Source organism: Semicossyphus pulcher, unplaced genomic scaffold, assembly GCF_022749685.1.
Source record: "Semicossyphus pulcher isolate SPU_LCO1_2020_fin unplaced genomic scaffold, fSemPul1.0.p SCAF_14, whole genome shotgun sequence".
In the NCBI taxonomy this organism is placed as follows: Eukaryota; Metazoa; Chordata; class Actinopteri; order Labriformes; family Labridae; genus Semicossyphus; species Semicossyphus pulcher.
Genome location: NW_027211648.1, coordinates 22,147,902 through 22,169,107, shown reverse-complemented (window position 1 = coordinate 22,169,107; position 21,206 = coordinate 22,147,902). Strand labels below are relative to the sequence as shown.

Below are 21,206 nucleotides of genomic sequence, written 5' to 3'. Positions count from 1 at the left end.
GTACTCTAGGAAATTAAATTATCACATTTTATAAAAATTTTAAGAACTGTAATGTTATAATGCTGTATATCTTCCAGCCACAACTGTTGGAAAACTGCTTCTCTCCGCATATCAAGAAAGCCTTGAAATTGTACAAGCGGCCTTGGAGCCCTCCAGACAACGGTAACAAACTGTCATTGAGCCAGGACATGTCCAGGAGAGGACAGTAGATATCAAAACCTTTCATTTATCTTTCAATTTCTGTGCCCAGACGAAGCACACCCATATCTCCCAAAAATGTGTTTACATTCTTCCGGCAAACTGAGCCTGAGACCCAGGAGATTTCCCGAGCTGCAGAGATTTTTCAAACAACTCTGCAAGTCCTAAAGAACCGAGCAAAACACATGGAACCAGGTAGAATTGCTTTTCTTTTTTTATTAAATACAGTCAATTTCACACTGAAAGTAACCATTAGTGGCAACTAGACACCATGCAGTCACAAATTTACACGAACCAACATTTGTAATTGGTCACATAGCCACTTTTTTTTTTTTTTTTACCATTTTCATGGTCTACAAAAACACTTGATGATTTAATTCTCATTAAAGTGTTTCCTTTCAGGTTTATGCTCTTCAGGGGTGGCATGATACAAGTCCTTTTAATTATTCTTTTATAAATTTTACTGTGTCACTATGCTAGCATTGCTCTCATGGGATGATGTGGAGCTAATTGCAGAGCTGTCTCAATGTCCTCCTGAAACACATTCAACCATCTGTCAGCACAGTCATCTCAACAAGTACCGCTCCATTTCTGGCCTCTGCAACAACAGGTAGCTTACTTTCTTCTTATGTTTCATCAAGGTCATCAAGGATCATATTGTCATGATGTAATAGTGTACAATTTAAGAACAAATAATTGTAGAAGATTCCATCGAGAACTAGATTCAAATACAGTAAAATTCTGAAATAAAAAAATTATTTAAACCATTTAAAGTACAGTAAATAATGGCACAATTATGAAAAAAGTTAAAAGCAAGAGGTAAAAGCATAAAAGCAATTTCTCCCTGTTTTGGTGATCTCAAACCCTGCCACACATGTCAGCTGTCTCCAACTGAAAATGCAGAATCACAGTTTCCCTTTTCAAATTTGTGAAATTCAGTACATTCTCTGCCGAAATAAAAATTAATTTCATTTCACATTCATATTTATATTGTTGCAGGAAACATTATATATCAGCACATTTTTGTTCTTAATTTCTTTTTGAGCAGTAATTTTAAAATTTTAAACATGAGATTTACAACTCTGTCACTTAGTTATTGGATATATAAACTTATATATCAATCAATTTCTTCTTTACAATTACAGGTTAAAGTTATGGAAAGATCATTGTTGTACACAACAAGTCCACAGGGATATGGAGCACAAGAAAAGGCACGTTTACATTATTGAAATTAAACCAAAATCAATTTAGCCATATGATTTTTTTTGCCTAAATACACATTCGATTCAGGATGTGGAGCCTGGTACCTGCACTTTTTACAGTCAAACTGTAGGGAATCAGATTTGTATCAACAATTGAGAGAGAAAAAAATCACTGAACCAAAAAATAATTTTCCTTGTTCTTGTGGTTACAGTTCCCTTAAAGTTTTTCCTGATCAGACTTTTACTCTTACTGACAGCTTTGTGGTTACACTGCCAGCTCTCTTGTTTGTGCTGCCTGACTTGTTGTAAGGGGCTTGTATAGTTATGTGTGGTTAACATTCAAAAAAGTTATACGTGAGTGTAAGAATTTGTGGCGTTAGTGAGATGGTGTATTTATTAAATAAACATTAAATAAATTGGATGATAATAATAATGTCATAGCAGAACATAAACTGGCCTATCTGGAACTGCATCATGTTCCTCAGGCTTCACAATGTAACATTGTTTAAAGAAGATGATGATGGTTAAGATACCAATGAGACAGCTGCAACTCAGCCTGCACTGATTCACATAAATGTATGTGTATTGTTTTAACAAAAGCCATCACCGCATCCACTTACAGTTCTACAGCTAAAGTTAAACAGAAATTTAAAAAGGCTGGAACAGTCAGGTACTTGTCCACCTACATGCACACTCATTACACTAACAGTTACACTTCTTAGCTTACAGAAGTTAGCTTACACTTACTTACATAGCAAGGTTTAGGTTAAGCTTTACTTCTGCCTTAACAAAACAAAACGTCTGGTAGCACAGACAACATATATTATTGATACTTGCTCTCTGAATCTTGTAGAAATGCAGTAAAGTTAGCAAGTGGGTAACAAATGCCCAGTACCACTGTTGTCCATGTCCACCAACAGCAATGTACTGGCACCTAGCTGTCACTTTACTCATTAGCCAATGGGAACGCACCACTGAAAGAACCCAACCACACAAGACTTTTGTGTCAGAATTGCCAACAAAATATTAGGGAGGGAACTGTAACCAAAAGGATATGTAAGCAAAAATTACAAAGACCAATTGTTTTTTTAAAATTATTTGTTTGGTTTATTGAGGTTCTCTTTGGGTACAGTCCTCGATGCACTGAACTCCCAGTCTGCCGTGTCATTTGATGCATGTCACCCCCCACTCTCTACTCCCAACGTTTCCGGTCTCTCTTCAGCCATCCTGTCAATTTTCCTGTCAATAAAGGCAAAAAGCCCCAATTATAATACTACTACCAATAATAAATAATAATACAAAAGTTTTTTTTGGTAACGACGCAAATCTGATTGCATAACAGTGCACCCCAAGTCCTTTTTGTGTCCTGGATGGTAAAAAAAAAAAAGGAACACTTGAAAATTATTTCTTGACAAATATCACTGTGGTCATAAACATTTTTATCTAATTTTAGTGAAAAAAACAAGTGTTGTTTGGGACTTTATCTCCCAATGTAGGTGTTGATCCAATACAATTCTTTAAAAAAGACAATTAAAGGGGCACTGCACTGCTCAAATTTTGTTTACTAATCTTGTGGAATTCATCTGTAATGTATAGATATCTACCAGGTTCAGAAGGAACTGCGTTAAATCAAATACATTTTTGTATTGAAGTGGTGTTAGAAAGGATTGAGCTTGCCACATCTTGTATTGCCTTATCTAAGCTTAAATTTTAAGAATTTTGGTCAGCTAGCATACCATAATGTCTAATCAAACAATGAGCAGTCAAGTTGCAATGTCTTTAATGTAGACAGTTACATAAAAAATAAGAACAATGAAGGGAATAAAAAAGACAATGGTTCAGCTAGACTTATTTGTTTCAATAACCATTGTATGTAAACAACACTGCTAAATTGGTGGGATACTCTATTAATGGCATTTTCTTTATAATATTTATTTAGTGGAAGAATATGGCTTTTCCAAAAAAGGAAGCCCCCCCATAATGAGAATAGAACATGTTAATGAAATGAATACACCTGAATTACAGTCAGTCAGTCATGGAGAGTATTTAAATATTAAGCAAACCCATAAATAAGCTAACCTCTTTAAAGATTTGGTATTTAAAACCAAAAAAAATAGCCTATTGGGGGGAAACACATTATGTTGCGTTCAGGGAGGGCATATTCTGTTTTGCATTGCAGTATTTTGGACACACTTCATGATTCTTTTTGTCAGGGAAAATCCTCGCTGGGGAGCAGTCAACATTCCTTTGATCAGATGGCTTCCAGCTGAATATGAAGATGGAGAGAGAGAACCCAAGGGTTGGAACAGAGGACAGCTTTATAATGGATTCCAACTTCCCCTGGTAATGTACAAAATGCTGGTCTGATGGGCACATAAACTCATGGTTGAGAAAATATACATGAAGCACGCTCACCCTACAAAGTTAAAAAAGCTATCCAGTTTTACAGCAGATCAAATCAACAGCATAAATATGTCTAAGATGAAATTGTTTTCTGTTTACTTTGTATATTATGATCTCTGTTTCCATGGTTTGAAAATGGTTGGTTTCCATTTATTTGGATAAAGATCTATTCTGTAGAAAATAGTTGCACTGAATTTTAGTCTTATTCTTTGCAGTCCACAGTGTGAGGTGCTGGTGGAGGAAGAAAATGCAGCAGTTTTCTTTCATACATAAGATCAATCAATTACTTCATATTTTATATTTCATATTTTATTGATTTAATCTATTATATTTGTTATTATTTGTGTTTTATGTATTTTATATATCTTATATATTGTATACGTTTTAATATTTTTTATTGTATAATTTAGGTATAAGTTAACTAAGTTCTTCTATTCATCTATCAAAACTCAAGACAGGGACATGACAGGCCTTCCCCAAATGATATCTATCACCATTAATCATGAAATAATAAACATGTTGACAGATAAATGACAAGTAAGAGCAGAAATGGCTGGGGAAATAATAATAATAAGTTAATAATGGTAGTATTCATTGTTATCCAAAATAAACAAACCTCCTGTTTCATCAGCCACGGGAAGTCAGCACGAAAATACTGAGGAGCTCTTCTAAACAGGAAGATGAGGTCTATTCTGAAATACTGGTAGAATGGGGCCAGTACATTGACCATGACATAACATTAACCCCTCAAAGCACTGGCAGTGCTGCCTTTTGGACTGGCTTTGAATGTTTGACTACATGTGAAAATATGCATCCGTGCTTCCCCATACTAGAGGTAAGCTAAAAGCACAACAGTCTTTAGACATGCTTACTTTTATTATGTTGGTCTTGCTCTCTTGTAAAAATCTGACTTTTAAAAAGAAGGGTTCCACATTTTGGGAAGTTTGGAATCTTTACCAGAAGCCAGAAGCTGGTTCAGCTTAGCTTTGCATATGGACTGACCTGCATGACTTCCTGACTGCTCAGGCTGCAAATGTAGGCTCCAGAATGTCACTGGTATTTAATAATAAAATGGCAGGCACATAAGGCACTACCCAACCCCACCCTCCATCCTAGCTTGGACTGGCTGCCAGCCTGAACATTACATTAAATTATTTTGATCCTCTAAATATTGAACTATTGTACACTTAACTTAAAAAAAAAGACTGATCAAAATGTTTATTGGAAAATTTTATTTTATCTTCTCTACAGACAGCTGAGACTGGTGAACAGGGCTGCATGCCTTTTTTTCGCTCCAGTCCAGCCTGCCTTGACAATCACAGTTCTGAAATTGGAGTTTCAGTTCTGCAGCGACAACAGATGAATTCCATCACATCATTTATTGATGCTTCGGTTGTGTATGGCACCACTCCAAAACTGGAGAGCCATCTCCGTGACCTTTCTGGCCTTAATGGAAAACTAGCTATCAATGACCAATTCAAGGATCCCAAAGGAAGACCCTTCCTTCCAAACGTAGCCACTCTCCCGTCAGCCTGCCTCCAGGGTCCAGCTGGAGAGAGAGTGGAGTGTTTCAGTGCTGGAGACAGTCGAGTCAATGAGGGTCTGCCACTGACCAGTTTACATACACTGTGGCTCAGGGAACACAATCGGATTGCAGAGGCACTGAAACTTATTAATGATCACTGGAGTCCAGAGACAATATACCAAGAAACTCGCAAGATTATTGGAGCTCTACACCAGGTATGTGACCAGTAACAAAAAACTAACAAACAAAGAAACCACAACTGTTTAAAAAACTCCACTGTGCTGACATGCCAGAATTTTAAAAAGGTATGTCTCACATTGCACATGACAGAAAGTTGAATTTCAACTAAGGCAGCGACTATTGATTTTTATAATTATTCATTAATCTGCTGATTATTTTCTTGACCAATCCATTTACTTGAAAATGTTGATTTTGAAATTGTTGTTTTTAAGGAAATATTGAAATTAGATTTAATGGCAAGAATTAGATGAGATGATATAGCTTTCCTGAAAAGGTTAGCATAGCTTTGCTTAACAACTGCCCACCTTTGTTTTGATACAGAAGTCAAATTTGCCAGTTTCTCGTCTTCCATGACTAATGTACAAGAAAAGTTGGTCTTATTAGTGTGCAGCCCTTCACCAGAGAATTTAGAGAACTGACCTCCGTAAATGATCAAGGCATATGCTTAGTTACGAGAAGCTGCTAATAGGTGAGTGTAATCCCGTTATCAGCGGCACCTCGTCCTGGTGCTCATTAACTCTGTGGCTATATACACAGACTGTTCACAGAGCCATTGTGCTGTATACCTGACTTCAGGGAGCAAAAACGAAGAAGAGCAAACAAAGAAAGCAAAGAAGTAATATGGTATAAATCACAGCATGTACAAAGGGACATTTGTGGTTTTATCAGCAATGAGTGGCAGTTTAATTGGTAGTTGTCCCTGGCATCTGTTTTAACAGTTGCATCCCTTCTTTTGTCTTGTAATTATTCATTTCTTACTCAGTATATACTGTATATAGAAATGCACTTAAATTGCGCCCTTCCAGTCTACAGACCACTTAAAGCATTTTTACATTACATGTCACATTCACCCTTTCAAACATACATTCATACACTAATCAAGAGCCATGCAAGGTCACTTATCAGTTAGTCATTCACACGCAGCATGCTATGCCTCTGGGAGTAATTCGGGGTTCAGTGTCTTCCCCAAGGACATTTCGGCATGTAGACTGTAGCTGGGGATCAAACCACCAACCTTCCAATTAGAGGGCAACAGACTCTAACTCTGAGCCACAGTCATCTCTTAGGAGGGTATACTCGAGTAATTTATAGATATATTATTAAAGAATTATTAAAGAGTCCTGAATCCTGCTATTCATTTTGTTAGCTTGTCAGACAATCCCTAGGTGAGTGCCTGTCGGTCACTTTAAGAGGTTAATTTCAAAACCTTTACTTTGGTGATTAAGAGTTAAGTCTGTGAGCACGGAATATAGTATGACTGACGCCAAGATTTATACCTGAATCAAACCTGCTGCCCCGCTCGCATTTCATGGTTGTTTATCAGGATAGATACAGGGTCTCCTTCTTCTTTATGTCAAGGAACAGTGTGTGGACTTCTTTAAGGTTTAGGAACCCTCAGGGTCTTCTCATTTGGCATGCAGATTTACTCTGCAGGTTTCTCTACCTCCATCATTTGGTTGAACATCACATGAACATAGCAATGCCCACAGACTTGTAACAAGTGCTGCTAACTCACTTTTCACAGAGTGAATGTTATATTTAACATCAGCACTTAGGCTCCACATAGCCACCACAATTGTTGCCAAAACAAAGTCCTGGAGTGAGCCCAACGCCACAGGTGGCTGGCTATTAAGGGTAACCTTGCGTGTGCCTTGACAGTGATGGCAGACCCTTACTGTTTTTTGCCATTTGGAGTACTAGTCTACATACTAGCCTGCGCCACAGCATGCTCCCTGCTTCTCTGTAACGCTTAAACCAGCTAGCAGTCAACAACAGTGTCGGCTCAAACCACTGCCATCACTGAAATCAAATTTGATTGATAGTAATAATAATTTTCCCGAGATCGTTTGTGAGATCTCGCAAAGTTGATGGAAAGGTTTGGCGAGATCTTGCAAAAGTTTTTTTTAGGTCAGTGTGCTACTTCCAGGTCGCACGCACCCATGGGAAAGGTTCATTGAATTTTATTTTGATATTGGTGTCAAATACAAAGACATTGCATCAGTGCTTGGCAGCAGGCATGGTTTTCATATAAGCGAGAGACATCTGAAAATAATACTTAGCGCAAGGGGACTTTCTCGTCGCAGAGCTTACTCTGACCTGGTGGTGTCACAGTTTAACTGGTGACAGTCACAGATGTGTGTGGGTGTGGCTTATGAGTCAATTGTACAAAAACGAGGAAATAAACGACTCGATTAGGCTACTTTGCTGCTTTATCTCATTAATTAATCTGTATCTTTTGTTACATTGTAAGACAATTAGTTTGCTGGGCCTTTTATTTTTCTCTGGACAACATTATTATGACTATAGTGGCCCGTACACTCGCCACTGCTAATCGTTACAAATGTGTCGTCTCTGCTTTGTTTTCTTAAAATAACGTTATTCCACGGAATCATAGAGTAAATAGAGGGGAATGCCAAATCGGTAAACGCTTCACAATAATTAAAACTCAGTACATGTAAATTATGAGTGATCTGCGGTGTAAAATAAGACACTAAGTGATCCACTGGAGTTTGAATTAACTCGTGATTTTCTGCTGTGTGCTGTGGCTGTGGTTGCAAAGGTGATCTCAGCTTGTTTTTATGTTTCAACTTTATCTTGCTACACATTCGCAGGGAACTCCAACCTGCAAATGAGTTTAAAACGATGTGTAATGTATGGGACTGTGTCGATGCCTGATTAACACTATAAACTGTCACATTGTTTGACATAACTTTAACAATCTCCACTATGCTTTTAAACAGGTATTGACACAGTGACTTACATTACACATAGTTTTAAACTTAGCTCACAGGGAGCACCAAAAGCCACACAAACTGAAAATTCCTCACAGCTGCTTAAAATTAAATATTTTATGTTTGATATTTGAGCTATTTTGTGAATTATTTTATGGGGACTAAAACCACCCCTTAAGTCTACTTTATCTACTATGTCACAGTAGCCATACAGCAATTCAAGTGCAAAATGTAAAATAAAAATCAATCATTTAAAAATGTTTTGTTTGACCAATTTAGAAGTTTAATTGCATTTTGTTACCGATATCCAGCCTGAATCCAGCCCTTTGCTGGGATCAGGATGATCCTGTTTTTTTGGTTATCCCAATCTTACACAAAATTTTGACACACAAACACAAGTCAATATAAACTTGTTTTCTTGTCACAGTTTACAGAGTGCAGCGTAGCTTTAGTTTGTGCATTACGCAATTTACATCTAGGTAAAAGACGATACACACATCACATAAGAATTCTATATTATAACTTATTTTCTGCAGGTTTAGTCTAAAAGTTAAATTCTGAACTCAACTCAATCTCTTTTCAGTCTGCAGTCTGAAACTCATACTATCATACTCAGTTATTCAGTTCATCCAAAGACATCAAGTCTATGCTTTTACAAGTTAATCTTAAAATAAAAGGTCAATTGTTGTATTGTTTGTAATTATGAAAGCAGCACAGAAGTGTGTCTGGTTCCAATACTCCATTCTACATTGTGCATGCTTGAGTTTGTATGCATCTTTGTGATATGTTTTAAGATTCAGGTGATAAACTGTGGCCTTTCTAAATAGTAATGAAGACAGATCGATTTTTCTTCAGTAATGTGTGAGGGAACAAATATGCAATTACATCCAAAGATCAGGACATATCAGAAATACTCACTGGAAATCTTGCAGGCATCTCTTTAAAATATATGCACACATATTTACAAGGAAATGTCAATTTCCAAGTAGAATGTGCTGTAGTAATGTTCATTAATTCATTCATATTCAAACCCTTGTGTTCATATAATCGTATCAAATCAAATCATCAAATCAAATTTTATTTGTGTAGCGCCAAATCATAACCAGAGTTATCTCGAGACACTTTACAAAAAGGGCAGGTCTAGACCGACTCTTTGTTATTTAAAGAGAGGCCCAACATGAATCACCATGAGTAGCACTTAGCAATATTCGGCACATTGGCAAGGAAAAACTTCCTTTTAACAGGCAGAAACCTCGAGCAGAACCAGACTCATGTTGAACAGCCGTTTGCCTCGACTGGATGGGCCGAAAATGGGATAGAAGGAGATGCAGGATAGAGACAGGCAAAGAGAGAAACAACAACATATGTTGTTGTTACAACAAGAACATATGTCCTTGTTACATGAACAACAACAGACACTTATGGTTACAATGCCAATAATAGTGGTAGACTCGGGTTATATAGCATTCTTTTGATGCAAATAATCCTTTTGATTTTAGATTTTTATTCAATCTAAGCAATTCTTTCTGCTTTTAATGCCCGCCCTCTCTTTTCTGACTTTCAGATCATAACCATGAGAGATTATGTTCCAAAAATTATTGGCTCAGAGTCTTATGAACACTACATTGGAACCTATGGGGGATATGATCCAACTACTAACCCGTCAGCCTCAAATGTTTTTGCCACCGCTGCATTCAGGTTTGGCCACGCAACCATCCCACCAATCCTCAGGAGACTGAACGAGAGCTTCAAGGAACATGAGCACTTCCCCGACTTGAGACTGCAAAACACTTTCTTCAATCCATGGAGAATAGTCAAAGAAGGTCAGTATGATCTGTTTAAACTTCCTCTTGGAAACACATAAAATGTCCTACAAGCAAACTAAAAAGTATAAAGATGTAGACTGTAAAAAGATTGGAGGGAAATATTCTATTTAGGTGAGCTTTGCATGTCAGTTGCAGTGTAAATAATGTTAGTTTAATGCAATTCATCTGACTCATTTAAGTCAGACCACTGAATAGGCATGTTTTTATTTATAGAGAATGCAAGCCTGTATAATTCTGTTATACCTAGTCCATGATATCTGCACTGTGCCCTGGTCCAAACCATTTTACATACTGCAAGGACCTGTACTTTACTAATTGCCTATAGATTATTACATACTTTTTCTTAAAATACTTCATAAAATACTTAATATACTTAATATGCATATTATATTATTATTATTAATATATATATTTATATTATGATCAAAGGTCATGCTTCCTTTGCAATCACCACCTCATCTGTGGAGATTTATATAACAAGCAATGCAGCATACAATGTACATTGTAGCAATCTGTGCAAATCTCCAACAGCTTTCTGGATAAATGTAAAGTCAGCCTCCAGCATATGTGTTTATAGTATTTTATTACGATATATAATAATAACATTTTTTTTGTCCTGGTCTATTCTGTACTCACATCTTTTGCATGACTGTAATGGTTTTCTCCATTTGATTACTCTAAATTGAATTTAGACTACTTTTTGGGATATTATGTGTATCTCTCCGTCATCGCTGTCTTTTCTTTGCTGTAAAACTGCCTCAGAGACAAAGAAAAATGACACACACATAAAAGGTGTGTTCAGCTTCCAGTATGACTCTTATTGATTTTGTTATCATTCATTTAGAGTCCTGTTTGTGTCTAGTAGATGAATGTAAGTCCAACATCTACTCTCTCTTAGCTCTGTGTTTGCTCATGAGGGCAATATCTTTGTTTTTTGTTGATAATGTTTACCAGCTAGATACTAACCATGTCTTTATACTGTATAGTGCTGATCATGTGGCTTAGAGATGCTACAGTTAGGAATATTTCCTACTGGTTAACAATTCCTGTTACAACACCGGTGTAACCGATTACACCAGGCTTTTGCAAGTATCTGTAACATTAGATCTCTAATGCTGCATATGCATGGATACAGAAAGATGGTAGATTGCAAACTAGGGCTGCAACTGAAGACAGTCAACTGGTCATCGATTATTGAAATGATTAGTTGACTAATCGAATAATGAATTGTGCAATTACTTAATGGCTGTTATTTAGCAATCAGCTTTTCAATTTAGTTGGAGATTCTTTTAAGCATGTGCTAACTAATAATAAAGACAATAAATATGAGTTCTTCATACCAAAATTAATAAACTTTTCTACAGATTTGGCTACTACTGATACAAAAGATAAATAGGAGATGAGAGGGAGAGAAAAAATGCAGTGTGTCAGGTTAGGGACGGGAAATGTAAATGAGAGAAAAAATCGCACAGCGTGGCTGTAGCTCTGGACTCTTAAGTTAAATGTCACAGTTGTTTAAAAGAGACATGGGTCAGGTTTCTATAGCGCTACAACCTTATAGTAATGTTTAAAGCCAATCCATAATGTTATCTAACTGAGAAGCTAATAATCTTATCTGGACAGTCCACATTATCCACAAGTCCATTTAGTCTAGTAGGAAGATAAGGAATGAAAATATTTTTCGAACTTAGTTTTTTGTAATCCTCAAGGTGTCTAGTAAACCAATTTTGATGTTCCCACCTCAAAATATTGTCCCAAGGGTCTGTTTGGCAGCCAATTTTGCAGCTTGGATTTCTGACGAAAATTGAAAATCTACATACTTGAACTAGACATCATACAGAGACAAATGACCCCATTCGGTGTAATTGTGTCATCATCACTGTCATTATCTTGGTCATCACTGTCATCATCTGTCATCTCTGTCATCTTCTCTGTCATCATCACTGTCATAATTTCTGTCATTTCTGTCATCATCTATGTCATCATCTCGGTCATCATCACTGTCATCATCTATGTCATCATCCCTGTCATCATCTATGTCATCATCATCCCTGTCATCATCACTGTCATTTCTGTCATCATCTCTGTCATTTCTGTCATCATCTATGTCATCATCTATGTCATTATCTCTGTCGTCATCACTGTCATCATCTATGTCATCATCATCTCTGTCATCATCTATGTCATCATCACTGTCATCATCTACGTCGTCATCACTGTCATCATCTCTGTCGTCATCTCTGTCGTCATCCGTGTCATCATCCCTGTCATCATCTGTCATTTCTGTCATCATCTCTGTCATCATCCCTGTCATCATCACAGTCATTTCTGTCATCATCCCTGTCGTCATCTCTGTCATCATCAATGTCATCATTTCTGTCGTCATCACTGTCATTATCCCTGTCATCATCTGTCATCATCTCTGTCGTCATCACTGTCATCATCTCTGTCGTCATCAGATCATCACAATGATCTATGTCATCATCACTGTCATCATCCCTGTCGTCATCACTGTCGTCATCTCTGTCTTCATCCGTGTCATCATCCCTGTCATCATCTGTCACTTCTGTCATCATCACTGTCATCATCTCTGTCGTCATCACTGTCATCTATGTCTTCCTCACTGTCATCATCACTGTCATCATCTATGTCGTCATCACTGTCATCATCTCTGTCGTCATCCGTGTCATCATCCCTGTCATCATCTGTCATTTCTGTCATCATCTCTGTCATCATCCCTGTCATCATCACAGTCATTTCTGTCATCATCCCTGTCGTCATCTCTGTCATCATCTATGTCATCATGTCTGTCGTCATCACTGTCATCATCGATCTCTGTCATCATCTATGTCATCATGTCTGTCGTCATCACTGTCATCATCTATGTCATCATCTCTGTCATCATCACTGTCATCATCTGTGTCATCATCTCTGTCATCATCTGTCATTTCTGTCATCATCTCTGTCATCATCTGTGTCATCATCTCTGTCATCATCTGTCATTTCTGTCATCATCTCTGTCGTCATCGCTGTCATCATCACTGTCATCATCTCTGTTGTCATCCCTGTCATCCCTGTCATCATCTGTCATCACTGTCATCATTTCTGTCATCATCACTTTCAACATCTCTGTCGTCATCACTGTCATCTATGTCATCACTGTCATCATCACTGTCATCTCTGTCATCATCACTGTCATCTTCTATGTGGTCATCACTGTCATCATCTCTGTCGTCATCCATGTCATCATCCCTGTCATCGTCTGTCATTTCTGTCATCATCACTGTCATCATCTCTGTCGTCATCACTGTCATCTATGTCATCATCCCTGTCATCATCTGTCATCTCTGTCATCATCTCTGTCATCATCACTGTCATCATCTCTGTCATCATCATCTCTGTCATCATCTATGTCATTATCTCTGTCGTCATCACTGTCATCATCTATGTCATCATCCCTCTCATAATCTGTCATCATCGATCTCTGTCATCATCTATGTCATCATCTCTGTCATCATCACTGTCATCATCTTTGTCATCATCTCTGTTATCATCTCTGTCATTATCACTGTCATCATCTCTGTCGTCATCTCTGTCATCATCCTTGTCATTATCCCTGTCATCATCTGTCATCATCTATGTCATCATCATCTCTGTCGTCATCTGTGTCATCATCACAGTCATTTCTGTCATCATCCCTGTCGTCATCCCTGTCATCATCACAGTCATTTCTGTCATCATCCCTGTCGTCATCTCTGTCATCATCTATGTCATCATCTCTGTCGTCATCACTGTCATTATCCCTGTCATCATCTGTCATCATCTCTGTCGTCATCACTGTCATCATTTCTGTCATCATCACTTTCAACATCTCTGTCGTCATCACTGTCATCTATGTCATCACTGTCATCATCACTGTCATTATCTCTGTCGTCATCACTGTCATCTCTGTCATCATCACTGTCATCATCTCTGTCATCATCACTATCATCATCTCCGTCATCATCATCTCTGTCATCATCTATGTCATTATCTCTGTCGTCATCACTGTCATCATCTATGTCATCATCCCTCTCATAATCTATGTCATCATCGATCTCTGTCATTATCTATGTCATCATCTCTGTCATCATCACTGTCATCATCTTTGTCATCATCTCTGTTATCATCTCTGTCGTCATCACTGTCATCATCTCTGTCGTCATCTCTGTCGTCATCCTTGTCATTATCCCTGTCATCATCTGTCATTTCTGTCATCATCACTGTCATCATCGCTGTCGTCATCACTATCATCCCTGTCATCATCCCTGTCATCATCTGTCATCACTGTCATCATCTCTGTCGTCATCAATGTCATCATCTCTGTCGTCATCTCTGTCGTCATCTCTGTCGTCATCACTGTCATCTATGTCATCATCACTGTCATCTTCTACGTGGTCATCACTGTCATCATCTCTGTCATCATCTCTGTCATCATCCGTGTCATCATCCCTGTCATCGTCTGTCATTACTGTCATCATCTCTGTCGTCATCACTGTCATCTATGTCATCATCCCTGTCATCATCTGTCATCTCTGTCATCATCTCTGTCGTCATCCGGGTCATCATCCTTGTCATCATCTGTCATTTCTGTCATCATCACTTTCACCATCTCTGTCGTTATCACTGTCATCTATGTCATCACTGTCATCATCCCTGTCATCATCATCTCTGTCATCATCACTGTCATCATCCGTGTCATCATCCCTGTCACCATCTGTCATCTCTGTCGTCATCACTGTCATCTATGTCATCACCACTGTCGTCATCACTGTCATCATCTGTCATCTCTGTCGTCTAGGGCTGCAACTAACAACTATTTTGATAATCGATTGATCTGTCGATTATTTCTACAATTTATCTGTTATTAATCGGATAAAAAGAAAAAAATATCAATTTTTGTATTAGCATTATATTCAAAACAAAACAAATATCATATTTTGTTTTCTTGGACAGTACAATGTTAATATATCAATTATGTAACACAATTAATATCTCCTTGATTTACTTAATAATTTCACATGAAAAAGGAAAGTACAGACAAGGCCACCACAATAAAACAGGACATTGGGGATGCCGCCATGAACTGAGAATAACAGGGAAATGTAACTAACCAAAATATATTTAATCTGATATTGCTGAGGTTTCTGTTGTGAATAAATAAATGATTCACTTTAGGTTGTCTCTGACTAATGGCATAAAATATTAAAAAACTCCATAATGTTATGTTACACTCCAGTGTCTATCCGACTGAATTTCAACTAAACACACGAGTACAAGTTAATTACACAGAAATACTTTCCGTCATTTCTCCCCATGTTGTGACAGTTAAATGAAGCCATTTAATGAAGCTTTATCAAGAGTTAGTGTTAAATTAGCTTCACCAGTGCTGTTAGCTTATCAACAGCTTTACTACCAGGGTAACACTCTCAATCAATTCCTCATGCCAATTAATTTTGTCAGAAATCCTAGATGGCTGCAAAAATGGCTGTCAACCGGCCCTGGGACAATATTTTGAGTTCGGAACAATCATCAAAATCAACATTTGTTTACTAAACACCATGAGGATTACAAAAAACTAAGTAAGAAAAATATATCCACGGGGTGCATGGAGACCCTATCTTCCTACGAGACTAATTGGGCCTTTTCTTCAACTGCTCGAGCATTACCAACATGCTCCCATGCTAAGCAAGGCCTGCTTTAAAAATCTTGCAGGCAATCCTTTTCTTTGCAGTGTTGAAGGTGAAATGCTCCCAGACTTTAGAAGTTTAAGGACACGACTTGGTTGTATCAGCAGCTGTTATTTTGCTATGTTTTGTTCACCTGTCGCTTCCAAGTCACTGTATTGCATGTGCAACTCCCAGCAGAGATAGTAAGGATGCGAGATGGCTCACCCCTCAGCAACTCAGTTCCAGAAAACGATGTGCTGTCTGAGGACAGCATGAGAAACATGTGCGATGATGTAACCAACTAATTAACGACAATTACATTCGTTGGCAAATAATTTTGTCATGTCAGAAATTGACTTTAAAAAGTAAAACGTATTGTTTTTGTTTCTAGGTGGAATTGAACCAGTCCTGAGAGGTGCAATTGGAGCTGCAGCAAAAACAGTTAGCGCAGACATGCTGTTGACAGAGGAGCTAACCGAGAGACTGGTGGTCCTTAACATGCAACAGCACATGGACCTTGCATCACTGAACCTGCAAAGAGGACGAGATCATGCTCTTCCAGGTAAGTGCTGGGCCTAGAGCCAGTGTCATTCAGGTTAAATTAGTGACAATCATGTCCATTTAATCCTTAAAACTTGAAGCAGTTCCTTTATCCTTTCCTTGGTCAAACCCATTGTGTTAATTTGTTTCCATTAACAAACCATCTATCTGTCAATCTTATCAAAGGAAGGTGGTCTTTAAAGTAGCCATTCACCTATTTCAGTCCATAAGGTTTACTGTAGTACTACCAGTGTTGGGGTTAACGTGGTACAAAGTAATTTGTTAGAATACTCAGATTACTTTTTTGTTAGAACAAGTTATGTAATGCGTTACCAATTCAAGTAATCTGTTATGTAGTTAATTTTGGAAAAAGTAATCTTTTACTGGAAAATAAATTGCCTTATACACCTTTTCCATTTATTATCAAAAAACAGAAAATTCCTGCCTTTCTGTTTCTCTCCTACTTCTCGGCAGGTAGTTGTGTACCAGTGGAAGGTAAACAGTGTCAGTGTGCATGCGTTGCTAGCTAATTCAACTAGAGAGATGACAGCAAAGAGGACAACATTTACTTCGTTGAAATATACATTACCAGTCAAAAGTTTGGACACACTTTCCCATTCACTTGTATGAGAAAATGTGTCCAAACTTTTGACTGGTAGTGTAGGTGTGATATGCATATCACATATGCAGTGTGAAGGTGATATTGCATTCCTGTTGTTAGGCAGCAGAGTTACAGATTACGTTCTTTAAACTATGCTATACAATGACGGTAGAGTCAATACATTCAAAGGTAGGTGTAGAGTAGGCTACACACTGTCCTGACAACATATCCAACATGCGTAATAAGTCACAAAGCGGGTTTTAATTTTAGGTAATGCAAAAGTAATCTAACTCGTTACTTTTCTCAGTGGGTCATGCAGTAAAGTAACAAGTTACTTTTTAATGGCAGTACTTTTAAAAGTGACGTTACCCAACACTGAGTACTACTGGATATGGGAGAAAATTGTTCAAAGCCTTTAGTGGCTCAAGAGGGAGCTGTGTAAAAGCTGACTAATTGCCGTACGCAAAATTTGTGCCTTATGGAAATTTTTGTTGAAATGCTTTAGTGTTCAGTTAAAAAGAAAATAAGTTTGCCAGACATCCATAGTCAGTCCCTTATCTTTGCTAGACAGTTTGCTGACGAAACTGTCATGGGATACGTTGCATTGTGGTTTTGACAAGTGAAGGAAAGATAGTCTCTTCACTCAGAGAACCGAGGTTACAATATATCCAAGCAATTTCCTTAATAGATTAAAAAAAGAAGAAAAGAAATTACCCCAGGAAATAATTGTGGTTTCTAATAAATAGTCTTGCACACAGTTCACATAGCTGTGAAGCCACAACTTTTTTTTTACACTTAAGTGACTTGAAATGATTTTGTACAGGTAAAACAAATGGGATATAATATGTGAACTTGTCATATTAAGAGGTTCTGGTACATGATTTGTTACCTTAAGTATTGAAACTGTAGTAAAAAGGTGTATTATTTCTGGTATTATGTAAATATTACTGTAACATTACTATCCACGGATCATTTTCACAGTCTATATTTGCAAAGAGCCAGTGGCTTGCAGTAGAAATTGGTATTCCTACTTTTCTTCAACTCTATAGAAGCGCATGAGCCATGCCTGAGCAGCACTGCTCACACAGGCTGTGTGGTTGCTCTAACTTATTAACATGCATGCTGAAAAAAAAAGCATAAGGTCCCGTGACTTACATCCACTGCCCAGGTGTGCAGTGTTACACAGGTGTAACTCTCATCAAGCCAAATGTGTATGTGCTTACTGTCAAATTATATTATGCTTTTATTAATTTTCAGGATACAATGATTGGAGAGGCTTTTGTGGATTGACACCCATAAAAACTCTTGATGATTTCAAGGAGGTTGTGAGAGATTACAACATTGCTGAGAAGATATTCGAAATATACAAACATCCTGATAATATTGATGTATGGCTGGGAGGACTTGTTGAACATTTCTTGGCAGGCTCAAGAACTGGTCCCCTCTTTGCTTGCCTGATCGGAAAGCAGATGAAAGCACTTCGTGATGGTGACAGGTACAGTAATATTTACTTTATTGAAAAAAATCTATCAATGAAATATATAAATATTCTGTACCTAATCATTGTTTTCCATTTCAAATGAGAGATTCACCATTTTTGTTTTTTCAGATTTTGGTGGGAGGCTGAAGGAATGTTCAGCCAACAACAAAAGGTTGAGCTTTTAAAAGCTTCTCTGTCTCAGATCATCTGTGAAAACACCAACATAAGGGAAGTACTCCCTGATTCTTTCATGTTCAGGAAATACCCATCTGATTACATTCCTTGCGAGCACATACCATCAATGAACTTTGAAGCTTGGAGAGAGGAGAAGAGTCAAGGTGGGCTTGATACACTGTTAGGCTATATGTAGTCCCAATACTCACACACATTCCTTTGAATTTCAACTACACTTCATAACCTGAACAACTTTTTTCATTCAATCACAGACTTGAAACAGTGTGGCACTCCAAGGGAGATAAAAAATGGGGATTTTATTTTGTCCTCTATGACTGGCAAACTGGTTGCTCTGTACTCCTGTTACCATGGTTTCAAGTTAAAGGGTGCTGCTGCAATAGTTTGTGAAGGAAATCAATGGAATGGTCAACCCCCACAATGTACAGGTATATGAACAATAGATTTCCTATATATTTATTTAAATACACCTGTAATTACTGTGTCACTATATCTAGAGAAGACCATTAACATGAAAGATTCTATCCTGATTGTACAAACTACTGCATAATGAAAAATATACAGATCAGCCTTCTTAGAATTTGGCTGTAACCCACAGATGTGCCCCAACAAATATCTGTACTTTAACACGCAGTACTGTAGTGCTCATGTCTGACTGGAGCTTTACTGCTATCTGCTGGTAATAATGGAGAATGTTGCAATAGACAATATATTGGAAATACAGCTCCTTTCGGATTGGAACCAGCTGTCAGGAAGTTAAAGCCTCAGTACAATTTTTAAAAGTAATTTTTCAGATCCCATTCACAACAAATAGCACAAAGCCAGATGCACTTTGAAATTCTAGCGATATTTCTAAAAGAAGTTATGAGTTTAACCATCTTTCTCGCATAACTAAAATATATTATTTATATTCACTAATTTTTTCCAAGAGTTAGGTGAGAAGATTACTAGCAATTACATTACTATGGCTTCAGACAGCAACATATATGCTTACATTTGCATACATATAAAATGGCTGCAGTTTTTTCCCCCTTTTTTATTGATCGAACAAAAAAAGACACAATGTTAGTGAAATCAAGAGGTTTTGGTTACAGATTTTGTCACCTTTGGAAAGAGCCAGGTTAGCTGTATTTTCGCTTTTCTAGTCTATCTGCTTAGCTAAGCAAACAAGAAAAATGAAGAATTAAGTAGCTAAATTTTATTATTTTAAGAGGGTAAATTGCAGGACCTTTTAAACATAAACTTCACTTTCTATGGGCTATTTATACTTGTTGCCATGTTTGATTAATCCCTCAGTTATTTTTCTGTAATTATCAGAACACAGCAGATTGTCATCCCCAAGACAAATAAAGTCTGCTTGGAGTGGCAATTTATGAGCGTAAAAACATGATCTTTGACCCAAGATACAATCAGATATATAAAAAACTCATATTTAGTTTTAATTTATGTAGAAGCCAGATCAATGTCCCCATATGCAAAGCTGTGGCAGGGGGGATGCGAGGCCCTGTGTGAACTTGACATGCAAGGCCCTGCTCATTGACAGAGTTGACGATTGACGATTCCCAGTGTAAAGCACACACGTATTATTTTTTATTGTTTTAACTAAAATCCAGTTAAGTTTTTCCTAACCTTAACCATACAGTTTGGCCCCTCCTTCCCCCGGTCAATTTAATGTGAAAATATTATGGAATAATGGAATAAAAACTGTAATATACATATGGACAGGACCGTCACATGGGCTATGCGAAGTGTGCAACTGCACAGGGCCTCACGCCTCTAAAGGGCCTGGCACAGCATCCGCAGCAACACTTAAAAAGTAGCCCAATTTTGCGGGAAAACAGCAGACCTGGCAACCCTGGTTTCGCATTCTACATTTATTTTTACAAGGCTCTATAGAATATTTTTAAGACTGTTGTTGAGCCACAATGATTCTGAAATGAAATTCCTGTTCCTGTGAAGCGAACAAGAATATGGTGATTGTAACTTAATTATCATCCATATATAAAACTAGAGTTCAGCAAGCTGATAGAAGGGCAGAACAGTAGCAACATTTTGTTATGATTTTAATGGACATTAGACCTTTTGTCTGTTGATTTGACTGTGTACCAAGATAGAACTATAGGAAGTAAGCATTACCCAGTCTGGTAAGACAGTTATGGCTACTTCACTGATTAATGAGGACACGGGTTGTCAATGAATTGTTGAAAAAGCTAATTTGATAACATTTCTGGAAGAAAGCGATAAATAATTAAGTCAGGTTAATATTGAATTAATATAGAAACACTTGACAGTAAAAAAAAAAAGCACAGCGGAATAATCAAAAGGTTGATCCCCTGCTGCTGCAGTCTACATGTTGAAGTGTCCATGGGCAAGACAGTGAACTGGTAATTACTGAAGGCATAGCCATCGACTGAGTGTAAATGGTTAGATCTAGATTGGAGATTCGCACTTTGCGTAGTCGCCTCAGCCATCAGTGTATAAATGTGTGTGTGAAAGGGTGATTGTGAAATGTGGTGTAAAAGTCCTTTGAGTGCAGTCCATTTACCATTTACCATAAAG

General features: G+C 37.6%; 1 protein-coding gene across 1 annotated transcript; it reads left to right on the top strand.

Annotated features, from left to right (window-relative positions):
- Positions 1–58: 58 nt before the first annotated feature.
- Positions 59–19,083, top strand: tpo (thyroid peroxidase; the record flags this gene model as incomplete). Its single annotated transcript, XM_069661774.1, has 11 exons — positions 59–162; positions 251–393; positions 679–808; positions 3,614–3,743; positions 4,435–4,638; positions 5,055–5,543; positions 9,865–10,123; positions 16,226–16,396; positions 18,233–18,470; positions 18,585–18,793; positions 18,902–19,083. Coding segments are annotated over 11 exons (2,259 nt in total), but the record flags the coding sequence as incomplete, so codon positions are not given.
- Positions 19,084–21,206: the final 2,123 nt, after the last annotated feature.